This window comes from Pelodiscus sinensis, chromosome 11 (assembly GCF_049634645.1).
Source record: "Pelodiscus sinensis isolate JC-2024 chromosome 11, ASM4963464v1, whole genome shotgun sequence".
NCBI lineage: Eukaryota > Metazoa > Chordata > Testudines > Trionychidae > Pelodiscus > Pelodiscus sinensis.
Window position 1 is genome coordinate 17601436 of NC_134721.1, and position 20346 is coordinate 17621781.

The following is a 20346-nucleotide window of genomic DNA, read 5'->3' on the forward strand; positions in this document are numbered from 1 at the left end:
CCCATTCAAAACCCCTAATCATTTTAGTTGCCCTTTTCTGAACCCTTTCTAAGGCCAAAATATCTTTTTTGAGGTGAGGAGACCACATCTGTACACAGTATTCAAGATGTGGGCGTACCATAGTTTTATACAGGGGCAGTAAGATATTCTGGGTCTTATTTTCTATCCCTTTCCTAATAATTCCTAGCATCCTATTTGCCTTTTTGACCGCCGCTGCACACTGCGTGGAAGTTTTCCGAGAACTGTCCATCATAACTCCAAGATCTCTTTCCTGATTTGTGGTAGCCAAATTAGCCCCCATCATACTGTACGTATAGTTGGGGTTATTTTTCCCGATGTGCATTACTTTAAACTTATCCACATTAAATTTCATTTGACATTTTGTTGCCCAATCACTCAGTTTGGTGAGATCTTCTTGGAGTCCCTCACAGTCTGCTTCTGTTTTGACTATCCTAAACAGTTTTGTATCATCTGCAAACTTTACTACCTCACTGCTTACCCCTTTCTCCAGATCATTTATGAATAAGTTGAAAAGGATTGGTCCCAGGACTGACCCTTTGAGGACACCACTAGTTACCCCTCTCCAATCTGAAAATTTACCATTTATTCCTACCCTTTGTTTCCTGTCTTTAAACCAGTTATCAATCCAAGAAAGGACCTTCCCTCTTATCCCATGGCCATGTAATTTACACAAGAGCCTTTGGTGAGGGACCTCGTCAAAGGCTTTCTGAAAATCTAAGTATACTATATCTACTGGATCCCCCTTATCTGCATGTTTGTTAACCCCTTCAAAGAACTCTAATAGATTAGTAAGACAGGATTTCCCTTTACAGAAACCATGTTGACTTTTGTCCAACAAATTATGTTCTTCTACATGCTTCACAATTTTATTCTTTACTATTGTTTCGATTAATTTTCCCGGTACTGAATTAGACTTACTGGTCTGTAATTGCCAGGATCGCCTCTAGAGCCCTTTTTAAATATTTGTGTCACGTTGGCTACCTTCCAGTCATTAGGTACGGAAGCCGATTTAAAGGATAGGTTACAAACCACATATAATAGCTCAGCAATTTCCCATTTGAGTTCTTTTAGAACCCTTGGATGAATGCCATCCGGTCCCGGAGATTTGTTAACATTAAGTTTTTCTATTTGTTCCAAACCCTCCTCTAATGACACTTCAATCCGGGACAGTTCCTCAGATTCATCACCCACAAAGGACGGTGCAGATTCGGGAATCTCCCCAATGTCCTCAGCCGTGAAGACTGAAGCAAAGAAATCATTTAGTTTCTCTGCAATGGCTTTATCGTCCTTGATTGCTCCTTTTATAGCTCGATCATCTAGGGGACCCACAGTTTTTTTAGCAGGCTTCCTGCTTCTAATGTACTTAAAAAACATTTTGTTATTTCTTTTTTAGTTTTTGGCTAGCTGTTCCTCAAAATCTTTTTTTGCTTTTCTTATTACATTTTTACATTTGATTTGATATTGTTTATGTTCCTTTCTATTTAATCTCACGTTTTGCGGAAAAGCGTCCGTGGCCAATCTAGACGCGCTTTTCCGCAAAAAAGCCCTGATCGCCATTTTCGCAATCGGGGCTTTTTTTGCGGAAAACAAATCTCTGCTGTCTACACTGGCCTTTTTGTGCAAAAGTTTTTCAGAAAAAGACTTTTGCCTGAACGGGAGTAGCATAGTATTTCCGCAGAAGCACTGACAATCTTACATGAGATCGTCAGTGCTTTTGCAGAAATTCAAGCGGCCAGTGTAGACAGCTGGCAAATTTTTCCGCAAAAGCAGATGAGTTTGCAGAAAAACTTGCCAGTCTAGACACAGCCACACTGTCCCTGCCAAATATTTGTTTAACATTTTCTTAAAAACATCCAGTGATGGGGATTGCATAGCCTCACTTGGTAATCTGTTCCAGTCTTAACAATCCTTATTGCTAGAAGGTTTTCCCAATATCTAACCTAAATCTCCCTTGCTGCAAACTTTTCTTTATGTTAATGTTAAAATGTTTGACTATATTTTTTTTCAGAATGTGTGAGTGAGTATTCAATGGAAGGAAGATTTGAGGCAGTTATAAAAGAGAATCTCACATATGTATATGTGGGCCAGAGCAGAGAGAAACAAACCCAAAAGTCTATGTGTTATGCTACTGGGAACACAGTGGTTTTACTGAGTTCTCCTTGACAGTAATTGAAAAAAGTGGGTTGAGCCATTATACTCAAAGTAAAAGCAAGAACTAGGAAACAGATGTCATGGCATCCCATTTACTGTAAAAGTAGTCTCTTCCAATTTGCCATTTGCTTTGTCAGCTCATTGCGCTCTTCGTACTTATACCCAGCCTTCTGGTCACCACTTGCCGCTCTGTTTCATTTGGCTTACTTTCCCCTTTTATCCCATGTTGAGTAGTAATTGCATGCACTCTAAGCAGTATTTTAAGATTGAAATCCTTTGGTTTCCAGTCTCACTTGATCAATTAAAACTCCTCTGGCAGAATGTGAGCATACAGTGGCCATTGTAAGGATCAAAGTGAAACTAAAGAAGCTTCTCTTTGCACAGAGATTAGCCTGTGCTAAGGTTTCTTCCTCATTAACCACTTAGGCCCAGAAAAGTTTTCATTTAAAAATAGAATTTGGGAACAGAATATGTATTTAATGCCTGTAATTTTTGGGGCCTTTTTTTCTTGCTATTACAGTTTTCCTGGACCTCCAGAAAGTCTGGTGCAGTGGATATTGATAATTTTTAATTATAATTATTTGAATAACACTCAAATAGACACATTGAAATAACTTACTGCAGGGAATAGTCATGCAGTAATTGGACTGGATGCAGGCAGCCTTAACCTCTGACCTGATGACCCAGGAGCTAAGCAGTGTCAGACTTGGTCAGTCCCTGGATAGGAGCCTTTTTTTTAAAATTCTACCAATACTCCGAGCAACACTGGATTGCAGAGCAGATTGTTGCCACACAGGGAAGGTTGCAATTAACTAGGGCAGCCTACAAGGTTCTATAGTTTGCACTGAGGGCTCCATTAGTTTGCAGCTAGCTCACAATCTGGGTAGGTGAATAAAGCCACCTTCATTACCGCTGAGTTGGACGTTCTCTGCTGTGCTCTGAGTCTTTCCTCTCTGTTCTCACTGTACGATTTTCACACCTACACACTCTTGCATTATTCCTCCATGTTTGTGTCTTCCCGGGGTTAGATTGTGATTTCTTTGGAGCAGATGCCATGTAGTAATAGTAGTAGCAGCAGCAGCAACAGTAGTAGTAGTACTGGTTGAACTTCCCAAATCCATGACTCTCTGATCCGGCAACATCTGTGGTCTGGCAGGCCCACAGCTGTTGCTGAACCGAACAGCCCCCGAGAAGGCAGGAGCAGCGCAGGGGCTGGGGAGCCCAGCCAGAGCCAGGCAGCATCTGGAGAACCTCTTCCCTGGTCGGGGAATCCCCGGCATTAGTGGAGCCAGGTGACCAGGAAGTCCCGGCACCAGGTGAGGAACCCCTGGCCACAGAGGGGCAGTCTGCAGCTGGGTGGCGCTGGCCAGGAATGCCGGCAAATCCCCAGTGGCAGCAGGGTTGGGGTGACCTCTGCCAGGGAACCCCCCTCCAGTTGAACTGGGGATGGTGGAAGTGGGCAGCCAGATTCCCCAGCACTAGTGGGGACACTTGTAGCAACGGGGTGGGGTATCTGAGTGTCACAGCTGGGGAACCCCCCGACAGCAGCAGGACTGATGGCAGCCTCATGATCCCAGGGAAAAACCTCCAGAAGCAAGGCTGGCAACAGCCAAGTGGTCCCCAGCAGGAAACCCAGGTGACCCGGGAGTAGTGGGCAGGCAGCAGGGTAGGAAGCCGGGCTGGGCCAGTGTTAGAAGGGCCAGTGGCAGGACAGAGAGGCCCAGGGAGAGGAGACTGGGAACGGGGCAGGCAGCAGGGAAGCACTGACCTCCCCTGGTCTGGCCAACTCCCTGGTTCTGGACAGCTCAGGTCCTGTGCGTGCCAGACCAGAGAGATCCAACCTGTGCTAGTAGTAGTAGTAATATATTCTGTAGGGAATATACACATTTATAGTGCTACATAATAATGGATCAAATCCTGCATCAGTTTTTACTCAGCTTCTACTCAGGTTAATTGCTTTTGCCTAGTATAAAAGTGACTTCATTTGGAGAACTGGGTCCATTTCTACTGGGAAGTTGCTTCCAAAAGATTTTTGGGAACTTGGGGGAAAAGCATGCATTTAAATACCAGCACATTGAAATGAGCCAGATGTGAGCAGGATCATGAACCCATATTCCTATGTGCTGCACGGCCACACTAAAGACTTTCCCTGCCATGAAAAGCCTACGGTCTGATCTGATGATTCAACTTTTCCATTAGCTTGATTGGTACATTTTCTTAAACTCCCTTTTAAATGTGTATTAGCTATGTTGTTGCGAGAAGCAAGCTAATTAAGGATGACTGTTTAGTAAAAGATTACAGAAAAGTTTCTCAGGTGTTAGGCAACCAAATTCAATGGGCGTTGATGAACTCCTGACTTCTTTAGGCTGTTTTAAAAATCCCAGCCTAAAACAACAAAACATCAAAGATAAAAGGAACATCTCCAGGAAACTATTAAGTATCTGTCCTAACCTCTGAGAACAAAATGGTGGCATTCCATATGTATATGTGCTTCAATGTCCATGGAGCTTGAGGATCAAGCCAAAATTGTATCTTTAATTCAAAATTATCTTGCCCCCTAGTGGTTACATTGGTACTTAACTGTCAATATCATAAAAACTTAAAAAACAACAAATAGTCTTGCAGCACCTTAGAAACTAACAAAACATGTAGATGGTATCATGAGCTTTTGTGGGCACAACCCACTTCTTCAGATGATTGGAGTTATTAAAGGTTTGGTTTCAAAATAAATAGGGGATGGGAGAGGGGGGTAGAGAAGGAAAAAAAGGGAAAAGAGAGACTCAAATAGAGTCTCCATGCTGCATGAAGCAGATAGAGAAAGTGCAAATTGTCCTTAAATACTCTTTTTTTAATGTCATTTGGATGTGGAATGTAGCAGGCCATCCAGCCAATGTTTCTGTCATACCTTTGTGACAGGAATCAAACCTGTAAATGAAGTTAAGTTCCAAGACTTTCCTGTGCAGTTAGCTTGTGGAATTGGCCTGAAACAGTATAATGACTTTGAGATCCCTTAAAGAGTGGCCGGGCATGTTAAAAGTTCCCTAACAGGTTTCTGCGTGTTGCCTTTTCAGATATCTGATTTGTGTCCATTAATTCTTTCCTGGAGAGACTGTCCAGTTTGGCCAATATATATGGCAGAGGGGCATTGCTAGTATTTGATGGCATAGATCACATTAGTGGGTGTGCAGTTAAATGAACCTCTGCTGCTGTGGCTTATGTGGTTAGGTCCTGTGGTGATGTTGCTTGTGTAGATGTGTGGACAGAGTTGGCATTGGGGTTGATTGCAGAGGTGGGTTCCTGGATGAGTATGATGGAGATGTGCTGCATGATTCCTGGAAAGAATTTCAGTTTGTTGAATTTTAAGAGACTTTTGAAATCTTTTTTTTTTGTACAGCAATGGTTGCTCCTTTGAATTCATATGGCTGACTTCTATGTGACTATTGTATTTAGGTTTTAAAATGTGTGCCTCATTCAGATTTGATATGGTCTTATATATCTCAGTTCCCTCACCCAGACACGTGAAAGCATTACCATAGTATAGTTGAGCTGATGTTAATCATTTTGTCTTGTCCCAAAGGAAGATGGCAAAATAAGTAGCAATGACATTTACTGGAGGATGACACAGACTGTAAAATGTAAATAATGTTACATCACACCATTTGAGAACAGACTGGGGTAAGAAGCTTTAGGAAGTGAATAAATTATGTGATTTGATATTCATTCTCTGTTTTGTGTACAAAAAGAGAGGACACAAATTTAATATGACAGTTCAACCCAGCGATGATCTGCAAAGGATCTGTAATCTGGATAGATACCTTGAGCAGTCCCATAATCTGTTCATGCTCAGACTTCCAAACACTAGTGAATGTTATAATGTCACAACTTTCCCTATGTGTTTCGAGACTCCCAAGAACTAACCCTCTTAGGGATTCTCCCAAGAATCCTCAAGAGTGATAATAACACCTCTATATTTTCTACTAGTCATGAGAGAAAGGACTAGCTTTTGCTTGTATTTTGTTTGAGGAAAAAGGTTTTGGAGATCTTGTTAGAGTTTAAGTTGAAATGTTGTTGTTGTGTCTCTACTGCTAGGGTCCTGCAGTTTTGGGAAGTGTAATGACTGGAACAATGTAAAGCAATTTGATCAGTCAGCCAGAAAGGCTCATACAACTGGGAATGCAAGTAACATAAAGCCAAGCAATTTTCAAGTTGCTTTTTGGGGGAAGTTTGTCTTATGAGCATTCCTGTTTCTGGGTCACTTGCACTGTATTACTGCCTTACATGCTGAACAAGAGCATGATTGGAGAATGCTGCTGTCTATCAGATCTATTCCTGGTAGTTCATTGAAAGATCTTTTGTCACAGCAAAAATATTTCATTGTAGCATGATGGGGTTATAATAGATGCCTGAAATAAGACTCTATAGAGTTCTACAAATAGAAGGGAGACCAAAAAAATAGTTTCAAGAGGTGAGTTGCCATCATCCTGCAAAACACATGAAGAGTTCTCCAAAGGATTAGGATTATGTAAGGTATTTTTTTCGCTGTTAGAACAACAATTTGTGTCGTAGTGCTATCCTCAGCCTTCCTTTTAATGTGCCTGCTTTCATGAATGCAACTGCTTGTTCCACCCGCTAGTCTATATATGTGAGTCACCTTGCTGGCCTCCAGCTACCCAAAGAGCATGTCCAAAATGGCTATGTATTAATATTTGAGGACACAATCACAAACCCATCGTATTCTGTTTTCCTCTTATCCATCTATTTGATGATGTCAGGAAAATAGCAGAATTCTTAAAGATAATTATATTACTATCCATGAATCTCCCCAACATCTCCTATGGGAAGAAAAAAAAGAAAAAAAAAACCCCTTTGATTAATCAAAGAGCTAATCTCAAAGCTGATGCACTTGTATAACTCCTGTTGACATTGATGGAAGAGACTCAGTATACATCAAAGGGAGAATGAATTATGCCCTTCAATGTTTCCAAGACATTTCCATTTCTACTAACTCCTCTTTCATATTTGAATAATATCATTAGTGCTAAAAAGAATAAAAATCTTAATGAAGAAGCTGCTTGTTCAATTATATAAAGAGACTATGTTTATGCTTCCAGAACTAAATCTCCCCTTTTCTAGGCATACTGGTGATAGCAAGATGGGGGGGGGGGGGGGGACTTGGTGTCTGATTGCAGCATTGATTGAAAGCCAGCAAGGCTCTCAAATATATTTCAATCCCAATTTTTTTCAGATTTTTTTCCATTTGTCATTTATCTCTATAAAGGACTTCTGCATTTTGGTTCAAAATGTAAATTATTTCCCTCTTCAGTCATTAGACAAAAGCAAAACAGCAACAATAGCCTCTCTGAGTAAGCAATGGATCTACAGCATTATTTTTAGTGAAACCAATCTGTGAGTTGATGCCATGATATCTTGAGTTTATATATTGTCAGCTGCTATGGGTATGCAATGGCATTACTTATCAGTGGAATGAACCAGGATCAGTTTAAACTGCAGAACGCTGAGATTCACTCTAATTGCTATGGCAGTTTGTAGCTACTCAAAGCATTTGTCAGTTCTTCTCCTTCAGTGAAGGGTAATATATTACTTCAGTGGTCCTGTGACAAAATCCTTAATTTGCAACTCTTACAATTTTACTGCTTAATTCTCTCTGAGGATTTTACCTCAGGAACACTGTGAATTAATTTGACAGTTTAAATAACTTACATTTCCTCTTGTCTTACGAGTGCAAGTTGAGTACAAGAAAGTAAAACTTATTCTGTCTATGCCATTTGGACAAGTTGCAACAGTAAAACGCACATTTTTTGTCCATTCCCCATCCAGTTCATTGGACATGTATTATTGTTGCAGAATTAAAAATGACATGACTCTATCTGTATCAATATAGATTTAAACTCTTCGGTACGAGTTTAAAAACTTGAATGGCAACACGAGCTAATGCCATTAGTCTAGCATTTGGCATGTGTCACTTTGCCATTGCTTTAAATAAATTGCAGGGTGCCAGTCCATTCAGACTGGAGGGAGGCAAATAATATAGTTGCCCTTTTGACAAATGCCAGCAGGTTTGTGTGGGACTTTTTTGTTCAGTGGGTTCTTTTCTCTTTGAAAAGCACTTTGGTGAAATAAATGTAGGGTTTATTCCCTTCAGGCATTTATATTTACAGAATGCACATAATTCCAGTTATCAGTGAAGAGATGTAGCAAAAATGACTGAAAAACTCACCTTGGCCATGTTCTTCTGTGTAGATACCTCTGTGTAGCCCTTTAGCCAGAGAAAGTCCCCTCAGACATTTTCCTGTTTTAAGATCCTGGAGTCTCTCTGGTTCCTGTTCTGTCACCTAGGATTTCCTTTAGTCCCAATTCACAGAGTTCTTTGTTCTCAGTACTGACCATAGGCTTAGCTTCTGGTTCTAGTTCAAATGGCCGTGGACATAATTCTCCTTCTGCCCAGATACTCTCCCCAATGAGATTCCGCAGACACGTGCAGTTGTGACCAGTGTGCATTGCAGCTACCTTTTACCTCTCTTCCATGCACACAGCAGAAAGCATATGACACATAATATACATAAACTCTATCTGGGGTGGATGCAACATTTGAAGCCCTTGATATTCAAGTTTTTTCTATTAAGTACTAATATAGCAAATATACCCCATTTATTCAATATCAAGTGGTAATTTCATCTTTGTCATAAAAATATATCAATCTGAAGAACCATGTGTCTATGGATTCAAACAATCTTTAATGCAGCTGTAGCCTTGACACAGAAAGCCTTTGTAGTTGTTTACAACTCTCAACCCCACCCCCACTGTGTTTTATGTCCACTTTTTCCTCCCATCAACCTATGGAGTGAAGAAATATTGCAGTCTGTGTACCTTCTTATTCATACCTTAGGAAAGCCTGTTGTAAAGCAATCTACCTCCCCAGCCTAAAGTTATCTTAAAGTTTCTTGATGATCCTGTATTTCAAAATATGCTCATTATCCATATCTATCATTTTCTGTGCATGTCTTGAGATCTCCCTCTGATGGTACCTTGAAACATCTTCATTTCTCTCTGTTTCTAAGGCTAGGTCTACACTACAAAGATAAATCAGAAAAAGGAACCAGAATTAAGGAATACCAATTGCAGCCAACATACTTTCCGATTTACTTCTGAAAGAGGCTGTTCCAAAATTTGGCCTATCTACATGGGGGCAAATTTCAGAAAAAAAAACCCTCTTTCGGAACATCCCTTCTTCCTTGTAAAATGAGGTTGACAGGGATACCAAAAAAACGCATCCGCTTTTCCGGAATTTTTTTCAGAAAAGCGGACACATTCCTTTGACATGGCAAAGCATTTCCGGGATACCGGAAAAGCTCTGCAGTCTAGACATAGCCTAAGTTATGGAGAATTATACTGGATTACAGAGCACATCAGCACTATCTTCAGATATGTCTAAATAATGGTTTGTTTTAGGACACTAAGGCTCCTTAGTCTTGACTCTATGAAATATGCCTGCTTCTGTTCACCACCATGTCAGAGTAGGAGCCTCTTGAAAGAACATTGTAGCAGGAGAGTACATATTTTCAAGTGACAGGTCTGGCACTTTGCAGCAATCTACTTTCACCTCCCCCCTCAATGAATTCTCCCAAGTCTCCAAATCTCACTTAGGGGAGAAATGGGAGACTCTCAAAGGAGAGACAAAGTGGAATTCGTGGCTTGATGGAGTGCCAGAAAGGCCTTTAAAGTAACAGTGCCTTAAAAGTACAGCTAATAAGTTGAGAGATTTTTTTTTTCATTCGGGGAGACAAAAGGGGAGAGAGAGCTTGATTGTCAAGATAAAGTCACTTAGTGGCAAGTAGATATTAATTGCTTTCTCAGTTTGCTTCTAGGCCAGGCCCATCTACTGGTATCTTTGTATGTATTAAATACAAACATTTACTCATAGATGTACAGGCAGTCCCCGAGTAACGCGGATCCGACTTACAACGGATCCGCAGTTATGAACAGGGCTTTTCTCGCCCCAGAGGACGGGAGCGGCGGGACGCCCAGATGCACCGCGGTCCGCCGCCCCCATCCTCCGGGGCGAGAAAAGCTGCTCCCCGTCTCCCTGATCTGCAGGGAGACGGGGAGCAAAGCCTTGGAGCACGCCCACAGCGGGACAGCCCAGGCGTGCTTGAGCTGTCCCCCTGCGGGCATGCTCCGCGGCTTTGCTCCCCGTCTCCCTGGTCTGACCAGCAGACCAGGGAGATGGGGAGCAAAGCCTCAGAGCACGCCAGCAGTGGGAGAGCCGCGGCGTGCCTGGACTGTCCCACTGCCCGTGTGCTCTGGGGCTTTGCTCCGTGTCTCCCAGGTCAGCAGACCAGGGAGATGGAGCAAAGCCGTGGAGGACTTGGGCGGTCCCTCCACCCCCGTCTCCCTGGTCTGCTGGGGGGGGGGGTGCAGCTAGTGCCACCCCCAGCAGACCAGGCTTTTCTTGCCTACCCCTGGGGTAGAGCAGCTGGGGGCTGCCGGGTTGGTCCCGCAGCGCTGCTCCGGACCAACCCGGCAGCACCCCAGCTGCTCTGCCCCAGACGTCCTGATTCAGCCGCTGCTGGTCAGTTTCAGCAGCGGCTGAATCAGGACGCCTGGGGCAGAGCAGCTGGGGTGATGCTGGGTTGCTCCAGTAGCGCCGAGGACCTGCGCTACTGGAGCAATTCAGCAGCACCCCAGCTGCTCTGCCCCAGGCGTCCCCAAGTCAGCCGCTGCTGAAACTGACCAGCGGCTGACTACAGGAAGCCCGAGGCAGAGTTGCTCTGTCCCAGGCTTCCTGGAATCAGCCGCTGATCAGTTTCAGCAGCGGCTGACTTGGGGTTTCTTAAGTTGAATCTGTATGTAAGTCAGAACTGGCGTCCAGATTCAGCCGCGGTTGAAACTGATCAGTTTCAGCAGCGGCTGACGCCAATTCCGACTTACATACAGATTCAACTTAAGAACAAACCTACAGTCCCTATCTTGTATGTAACCCGGGGACTGCCTGTACTTGGCTATTTGAGTGCCCCGACACATCCAAAAAATGCCGTATTGAGGGGAGTTATTCTCTTGACAGCAGTGAGACCTAGAAATACAATCCAAGAATTAACCCAGAGTGGTATGTGAGCCTTCTCCTCTGCTGCTCTTTGCTCTGGCTTAGATCTTCCTCATCAATTTTCCCTTTATTTTTAAATCTTATCTGAAAACATCTCTTTTCTCTTTTTTTTCAGCTACTTAATTACTTATCCTCACTGCTATTTCCTATTATGCATCTCTGAGAATTCATTAATTAACACTGTGAAGTATTGTGAGGGAGAGAGTTTGTATCTAAGATGATATAAAAGTTGAAAGATATTATAATTAGGTAACAGAAGAAGAAAGGCATTAGTATGATGCGAAGAACTCCACTGACAATGTAAAATAAGAAATGAAATTATTTTTCTAAAACAAGATTAATAATTTAAACATAATTATATTAATTATGTTTGTTTGGTGGCTTTGTGTATCTTGCTACCATTATGCTGGCTGCAATTGGTGTTCCTTAATTCTGGTTACTATCTGTGGATTAAATCTTGCAAATATTTACTCTCTTATGAGTACTTACTCAGATGTGGTAACCTCATTCACTGTAAAGATTGACACTTGCATGAAAAATCATGTGTGAGATTGTGTATTGACAACATTGGAGTTCCTGTGTTATTATTCCTCTTTCAATTTCCCTTGTTGGAACAGTTTCTATGGATTTTTTTCTATTTATGCAGTTTAAAGAAAAAGCTGTTATGCCAAATAAGGTTGCTCTGTATTCTATGTGTTTGTTTAGGTCTTTATCAACCTCTATTGCCTTCCCGTTTACTTTTTTATTTCAGTCTTTTTTATCTTGTCCAATTCCATCAGGTGTATATTGTTTAGTTAAGTTCTTTTTCTCTTTTGCATGCTTATTTTTGTCCAACTATGAGTCTACGCATCCCCACGCATATTGTGTCTATCCTATTGTATTGCATACCCTTTCCAAGAGGAAAAAGAAGAAAAAAAGTAGGTGCAAGAATGGCTAAATAGACTTAACCCTTAGTTCAACTACAGTATTAAGATGGTGATCAAGTATTGATGTCTTTTCTCTCCCCTTCAACGTCTAACTTCTGTGTATTTTCCATGCTCTTCTCCTTGCTCTTCAGTTACAGATTTCTTCTTCCTTTTCTCAAAACAGGTGGACTCTGCATTGCTCAGTCACTGAAAATTCCCCAGGACCGCAAAGAAAAGACCATAGACTTTGATAAAATTATCAAGCAACTTATGGATACTCCCAATGCCAGAGCCATTGTTATTTTTGCCAATGATGAAGACATAAAGTAAGTATGACTGCAGAGTTCATACATTTGTGCTTACTAGTTTTATGGATTACAGTAGACAAAGTAAACAACAAAATGCACAGCAATGGAATGGAGTGTTCTATTGGTAGAAATCTGTGGATCGTGTATAGAGAGGTAGAAGAAGAATATATAGTATATTTTGCTATACCCCAGATGAATGGTTCTCAAACAGGGGTATGTAGAGTTGTTCCTGGGGGAACATCTAGCTATCATCTATATAGTTGCCTAATTTTATGAAAGGTTCCATACAAAATATTTGTAAGTCAGGACAAACTAGAATTTCATACAATGACTTATTTATACGGTGTTATATACTGTGCACTGAAATATAAATACAATATTTATATTCCAATTGACTTATTTGGCAATTATATGGTAACATTGAGAAAGTAAGGAATATTTCAGTAATAGTGTGCTGGGGATGATTCTATTTTTATGTCTGGTTTTGTAAGCAAGTAGTTTTTAGGTGAGGTGAAACTTTGGGGTGTGCAAGATAAATCAGTCTTGTGAAAAGTACAGTAGTCTTGAATGATTGAGTGCCATTTCCCTAGAAGGGAAAAGGATTTCATGATTTGCATTTTTATTCTCATGATAAAGAAATTCATTTCATGATTGAAAGCAAATAAGATGTGCATAACCACTATCTTTTCAAATTCAGTCTAAAATAAATAATATTGTTCTTCATTTTTTCCTATAGCATCTCATGTGATCCCGAAGCTCTCTACAATCTGTGGGCATGACTATGCAGTTGTTCTAAATACAAAGGTGCCATTGTATCTAAATGAGAGTTATTCTCACATCAGGGCTTCAGGATCACATTATCCAACTTGGACATTCAGTCACCTCTGCTACTGTATAGGAAAGTGGTAGCAAGCCATGCAGTGAACACACAGAATTCTGCACAGAGATAGGGGAAAGGCATTTTGATCAAGGTCATAATAACATCAAGGGATCATTAATCATATCAGACAGGATGTTGGCTTTTGAAGATTCATCTCAAAGATGGCACCCTTTTCAATAAACTTCACAAAAATCAGCTTCTCTACCTGGGAAGGATGAAAGACTCAGTTTAACCAACCTGTATCTTAGATTGAGTAGTTAATGTACACATAATTTCCATTCATATCTTAAAACCTTAATATGCTGCTATTCTAAGGAAGATCCTTTATAGCATCACTATTCTTTCAACAGGACATATGTGGACTTTTACTCACAGGACTTTGTCTAGTATGAATAGCAGGGAAAAATAGTATCTGGAGTGACTTAACGTGGAGGCAAGACCAATCCATGCTTACCAGAACACTCATTCCTTCACCAGGGCTTAGGAAGGAGCCAGTGTATGTCCAAATGCCATACCAGCATCACTGTGAGCTGCTGCCATTTTGCTCTGCCTCTTCCCAATCTCTTTTGGTTGCACTGGCCTGTGTGAGCCAGTGGCACAAAACTTTGGTGATGCAGCCATTCGTATAAAAGCCACAGCTCAGACAGTTGCTTTTCTTCCAGCCTGAAGCATAGGGAGCACCAATTAATCTGGAGTGTATGCTGCTGGGGAGCTGGAGGATCCATCAATGCCATAGTCCCTTCCCTATGGGCAGCAGCTAGAGGAAAAGCTCCAAGGAGCTGTTGTGGATGCTGCATCATCTTCTGTGGAGTACAAGCCAGTGTGGTCCACAGTGAGGGACCCAAGCACTCATCTGTGAGAGACTACTGATTAGGATCCCACAGTATTCCAGTGCAGGGCCACAGGATCCAGTGTAGAACCCTGGGACCCAGAAAAACTCTGGTGAGACACCCCAATGGGACCAGACTGAGACCCTAGAACACTCTAGGGCAGAACCACAGGATGTAGTGTAGGGCATCTATCAGGTACCAGGGCTGAGACTTGAGTGAGAGCTCCAGGCCTCATGTAGGCCCCCATTAAAACTATCTACTGAGAAAATCCAGACCCTAATGTATGCCAGAGCAGGGCCACAGCAAAGATCCCAGATCCTTACATGTACCAGTACAGTACCCTTGAGTGGGGCTCCAGAGAGGGACCTGAAGTCCTGCTAACTAATCCTGGTACAGCACCATTCACGCCTGCTCTTCTATATCTTATTGTTGTACCTCAATAGCTTCTAAGGGTACGTCTAGACTACCGCGTTTTGTCGACGGAAGTTTTGTCGACAGATACTGTCGACAAAACTTCCGTCGACAAAGAGCGTCCAGACACATTGAGTTCTGTCGACAAAGCAAGCTGCTTTGTCGACAGAACTCCGTAGTCTGGACGCAATGTTACAGGCAATAACACCTTCTGTCGACAGAGTTCTGTCGACAGAAGGTGTTATGCCTCGTAAAATGAGGTATACCAGCGTCGACAAAACTGCTGAGTTCTGTCGACGTTATGTCGACAGAACTCAGCGGTAGTGTAGACGCTGGTATAGTTTTGTCGACAAAAGTCCACTTTTGTCGACAAAACTAGGTAGTCTAGACACACCCTAACTATCACCCTAGTGATGAGCATGTTAGATTCAAGTGGGTGGAGACGAGTGCTTAATTAGTGCCAGGACTGAGCCTTGGTACCTACAGGCATAACAGTTCATAGCTCCAGCACCTCTGGGCTTGCCGCATTAGTAATGGAAGTAAAACAAAATTGCATAAGCTGCAGCACCTCTTTCATTACAAATTAAGCAAAGGTGGAAATTGAGCTGCAGTAGAGCTCAGAGAACCACCACTTTAATTTCCTCCATTTGACCCCGTCCTATACTATCTAGATATTTCTTCATGGAGCTTGTAAACAAACTTGATGTAATTAAGGTACCATATTAACATCAATCCAGACATCGTTTTATACTTCTTAATTGAATATAAACTAACCATCTTGTTTAGTGGCTATGGCAAGGGTTTAATTCTTTTATGGCCTATGAGGGAAGATTGAAAGAATTGGGTTTGTTGAGTCTGGAAAAGAGAAGACTGAGAGGGGACATGATAACAGCTTTCAAATATCTAAAAGTGTGTTACAAGGATGAGGGAAAAATATTTTCTTTAAAATCTGATAATAGGACAAGAAGCAATGGGCTTAAATTACAGCAAGAGAGGTTTACCTTGGATATAAGGAAAAACTTCCTAAATATCAGGGTGGATAAGCACTAGAATAAATTGCCTAGGTTGATGGAGGTTGCCGAATCTCCATCATTGGACATTTTTGAGAGCTGGTGAAACAAACACCCAACAGGGATGACCTAGATGGTGCTTGGTCTTGCCGTGAGTGCCAGGGACTGGACTTGATGCCCTTCCAGTACTAGCATTCTGTGATTTGAGAATCAGAATTCTTGGATTCTGTTCCTCACTCTGTGACTGATTCACTTGGCAACTCTGGGCAAATCACTAATCACTGGAATATCTTGTGGGCAAGCAGACAGCTACATATGTGCAGAGAACTCATTGACTGCAGTCTGTGTGGGGGCAGCACTCCACCAGAGTCGAAGAAGTTGCAGCCTCAGAGCTTTAAACTTTTAGGACTCAAATATAATGAAAACACTAACATATTTTACAGAGACATTGAGAGACATTTGTAAAACATTGAAGTTTCTTGGATGGAAGTTGCTATATACACTGCACTGATGGGCATCTTACCAATGGTAGTATTAATAAACAATATATTTGCTGTTGCTAATTGCAGCCGTTAGAGATAAAATGGCTTGGATGTTCAATAGCACCTGCATAGATCACATTTCATTTCCTTTTCAGGATATTTTAATAATTTAATTTAAAAGCAATTAAATTCCAGTCTACCCTTCACCAGAAATACATTTGCTTATTCCAAAGTAATTTGTGGTATAATTTCTAAATTAGCAGGGAATTTTCAAGGTTCTGTCAATTGCTAGTGGTATAAGTATACTAACTGCTTCTAAGATTTCACGAAAGATCAGAGACGAAATCCTGGCTCCATGAAAGTTAGTGGCAAAATTCAAACTAACTTAAATGGTACTGGGATTTCATCTTTAGAATGAAAGAACAAAAAGAAAGATAGACTCCTTTGAAATTATCATGATCATGTATAGAGACCTGCACGCATACAAAATTGGTATACACATTTGCAAAAATGATCCACAGATATCCATATCCATGGATGTGTATACTCACTAATATAAAGTGGATAGCTGCAAATTTACAGGGTTCTAAATACAAAATTTGTACCTGCGTCTACATCCGTATTTGCAAAGCAAAGTCATGTATATAGCCATATCTGTATCTGCAGATGCAGATATAAAGTGGAAATCCATAGGTTTGCAAGCCTCCAATCATGCGAATTGTTAAATTTCTGAACTAGAAGTTAGATACGAATATACCAGTTATTTCTTATCATTGAGCAATCTTGCTCTCCTTGTTGTTTTTCCTGGGTGTTTAAATACTGTTCCATTCATTTTGCATTCATGTGTAACTTATATGTGTCTTTTCACAGGCAGATCCTTGCGGCAGCAAAAAGGGCTGATCAAATTGGTCATTTTCTGTGGGTGGGATCAGACACGTGGGGCTCCAAAATAAATCCACTAATTCAGCAAGAAGACATTGCTGAGGGAGCAATCACTATTCTTCCTAAGAGAGCAACTATAGAAGGTAAGATTTCTTTTCTGATAGACTTTCTTATCTATTTCCTCATTTAATGATCATGGTTGATATCTGATACACTGGTGGACAAATACACTGACAGTGTACATAAATGTATGTATATATGGTACAATTCAGAACCTTGACATCAGTCCAGCATAAATTACACTAAATCTAAATACCCTCAGGTTCTCCTAAAATTGGACATCCCCTGTGTATCTGTCTTGCTGTCATACTATTCTATGCTCCTGTTATTCTATAATATTTATGTTGGTACATTTTCTGGCAGGATAAAATCCTTTGTAAGTTTGTTTACATTAATTATGTAGTAGTAGGATAAATATATGATAAACATCAGTTTCACGCTCGTGTGTGCACATGCACACACAAATTGTTTACTGTCTCTTTCAAACACACACTCTTTTGTATAAAAACTATATATATGATAAAGTAGATATATAATTAACACAAACACATACAGGTTTCGAGGTAAGGCCTCTTTCCTTTCTCAACATTTGTTTACTCTTATCCTTTTTCTAGGACTCTGCTTTCTAATCCATCTTCTCTTAGTTAATCCCCTTTGTGTCTATACAGATGTTTAGAAACCTAATTGGCATCCTTCTGGGCTAACAAATCTTGCTGATTAGAATTCATGTTATAATTTAATTTGAAAAGAAAAGTTCTTTAAAAAAGAGACACTATGTAAAGAAAACGAACTCCTCTGTTGAAATGTCATTTTGTATTTCTTGTCTGTCAGGCCAAGTCTCCGAAGAATCCACAGAACATGTTTCACACATTAAAATGAGCTCTAGCATCTTCATTCAAAGGAAGATCAAATATTTGCATTCCTTTTTACTCTGTCTACATGACTACCTCATTAATTATTCCTCTCAGAACTAATAATATAGGTGACTTTTTTCCATCTTAGTTTCCTTTTAATACCTAAAGAACATATTTGGATATTGTGTGGAAAAAGCAAGCAATTTTTGTCACTTTCATTCTGTCTATATTGTATCCTTGGGCATTTCTAACCAAAATATTACACCAAAGATATAGACACAATGGCTACGTCTACACTGCCACTTTTTTGAAGCAGAGGAAATGCAAATGGAGTGCTAATTAGCAAATATATATAACATGTTTCATACATATATATAACATATATATAACATGTTTCATACATACTAAAGATATTTCTGCTCTGCTAATGTATGGCTATGTCTACACTGACACTTTTTCTGGAAGAAGAAATGCAAATAGATCACTAATTAGCATATCTCACACTCTCATTTGCATATTCTCTTCCGATCCTTTTTGCGCAAGAGGTTTTTGCGCAAAAAAAGCAGTGTAGACGGAGCCATTTTGTGCAGAAAAACCTTTTTATACAAGAAGACTTATTCCAAAAAGATGAGGAATAATGGTTCTTGCGCAAAATGGTTTTTTTGTGCAAAATAGCCCCATCTACACTGCTTTTTTTGCGCAAAAACCTCTTCCGCAAAAAGAATCAGAAGAGAATATGCAAATGAGAGCACGAGATATGCTAATTAGTGATCTATTTGCATTTCTTCTTCCTCAAAAAGTGTCAGTGTAGACATAGCCATACATTAGCAGAGCAGAAATATCTTTAGTATGTATGAAACATGTTATATATATTTTACATTATGAAAAACATTGAGTACAGTTGACTTACGACCATTCGCAGTTACGACCAAAGCTGTCGTAAATGGCAGAACTCAAGTTACAAACGCAATCTGTGCTTACGAACAGCACGGTCGCATGTAACTCTATGGGATCTGACTTATGAACGAACCAAGTTACGACCAATTGCTTGGTCCGTAACTGGTTCGTAAGTCGGGAAGAGGCTGTATTCAGTTGCAAGCAATAATTTATGTTGACACAGGATCATAGTCAAGTTATATACTTTATCAATTAAACATTTCTAGACACATTTCAAAAGCGATCACAATGGATGCATCTGTAAAAGTGCATCCACTAAGCCTGCTAATTCCTACCTTTCTATGTGGAATTATATATTTATCTGTAAAGTCAGTTAATCTTTATCTGTGGTTACATTTTTCATATTTGGTGGAATTGTAGTCTTTAAAGTCATATTGCAAATATAGTCAATAAGGTATACATATGCATTTGCTCCAAGAGCTTGATCTTAGTTGGAAGCCATGGTAAGATGGCCTACCTTTTCAGACCTGATGGTGTTACTACAGTCTATGGACAAATATTAGTATGACCGGAGATGCATCTTCCTGCTAGGATAAGTATTTGGAGCTTTGGAGTTTAGTCCAACTTTTGTCTGACTATACTGAAAGGAGGACAAGAGACATATGACATGGGTTTAATCAAGCCACAATTTATTATTAGATATCTGGGACTCCCTGGAAGGTAAAAATATACAGTGCTGGTAATCTCATGTTTATTCTCTAATTACCCGGGAGCTTTTACCAGTTCCCTCTATTTTTCCATCCAAGTCCTTCTAGCAAATGTATTGCCGGCACCTTACCAAACCCAAAGGGCTCCCACCCATTCTTTTTTCCATCCAGGTCCCTCCAGCAAATTTATTGACGGGTCTTTTCCATACCTGGAGGCATCTACCAGCTCCCTCTCTTTTTCCATCCAGTTCCCTCCAGCAAATCCATTGCCAGGGCCTTACCATTTACCTCCCTTATAGGAAAGTTAAGAATGGGGGGTTGACTCCCTGCCATACCAATCACCAGAGTCACCAACCTCCCCATCTTTGTTCCTCTAATTAACACCTCTTTGTAATTCCTTGTCCAAGCATTTATCTGGTCCTTGTATACCATTCTTACGGAGTACCAGTACTGGAAATTGCCACAAGAAGGTGCCAACCAAGAGCTTGACTACCTCCCACTGCAACTCAGTTGGGTTCCCAGGAATCTCTTACTGTCCCCCTATTTTATTGGCCAAAAAAAATGTGCTCCAAAACTTTACAGGGGAACCCCAACTTTACAGGGGACCATGCCGATCCCTGAATAGTTTGGTGCCCCAGGATGCCCCAATTGCTGAATCTTTTATGACTGCAGGGAATTTGACCATACATCTCCATTAGAATCTGTTGAGTTTTGTCCACCCAGGTGGTACTCCAGGGCTCCCAACCAGACCCCGCGTGAATGCATGTCTGACAACACAGATCTTCATTAAGTTCATTTTGTTCTGGGCAGTAACTGAATTCCTTTAC

The 20346-nt window shown here is 40.8% G+C and overlaps 1 protein-coding gene across 1 annotated transcript in view; it reads left to right on the forward strand.

The window, feature by feature from the left end:
• GRM7 (glutamate metabotropic receptor 7) overlaps positions 1 to 20346 on the forward strand; it is a 673160-nt gene that overhangs the window by 332203 nt on the left and 320611 nt on the right. The window contains exons 5-6 of the mRNA XM_075938705.1: positions 12383 to 12524; positions 16990 to 17144. Of these exons, the coding sequence (XP_075794820.1) occupies positions 12383 to 12524; positions 16990 to 17144 (297 nt within the window). The remainder of the gene's footprint in view (positions 1 to 12382; positions 12525 to 16989; positions 17145 to 20346) is intronic.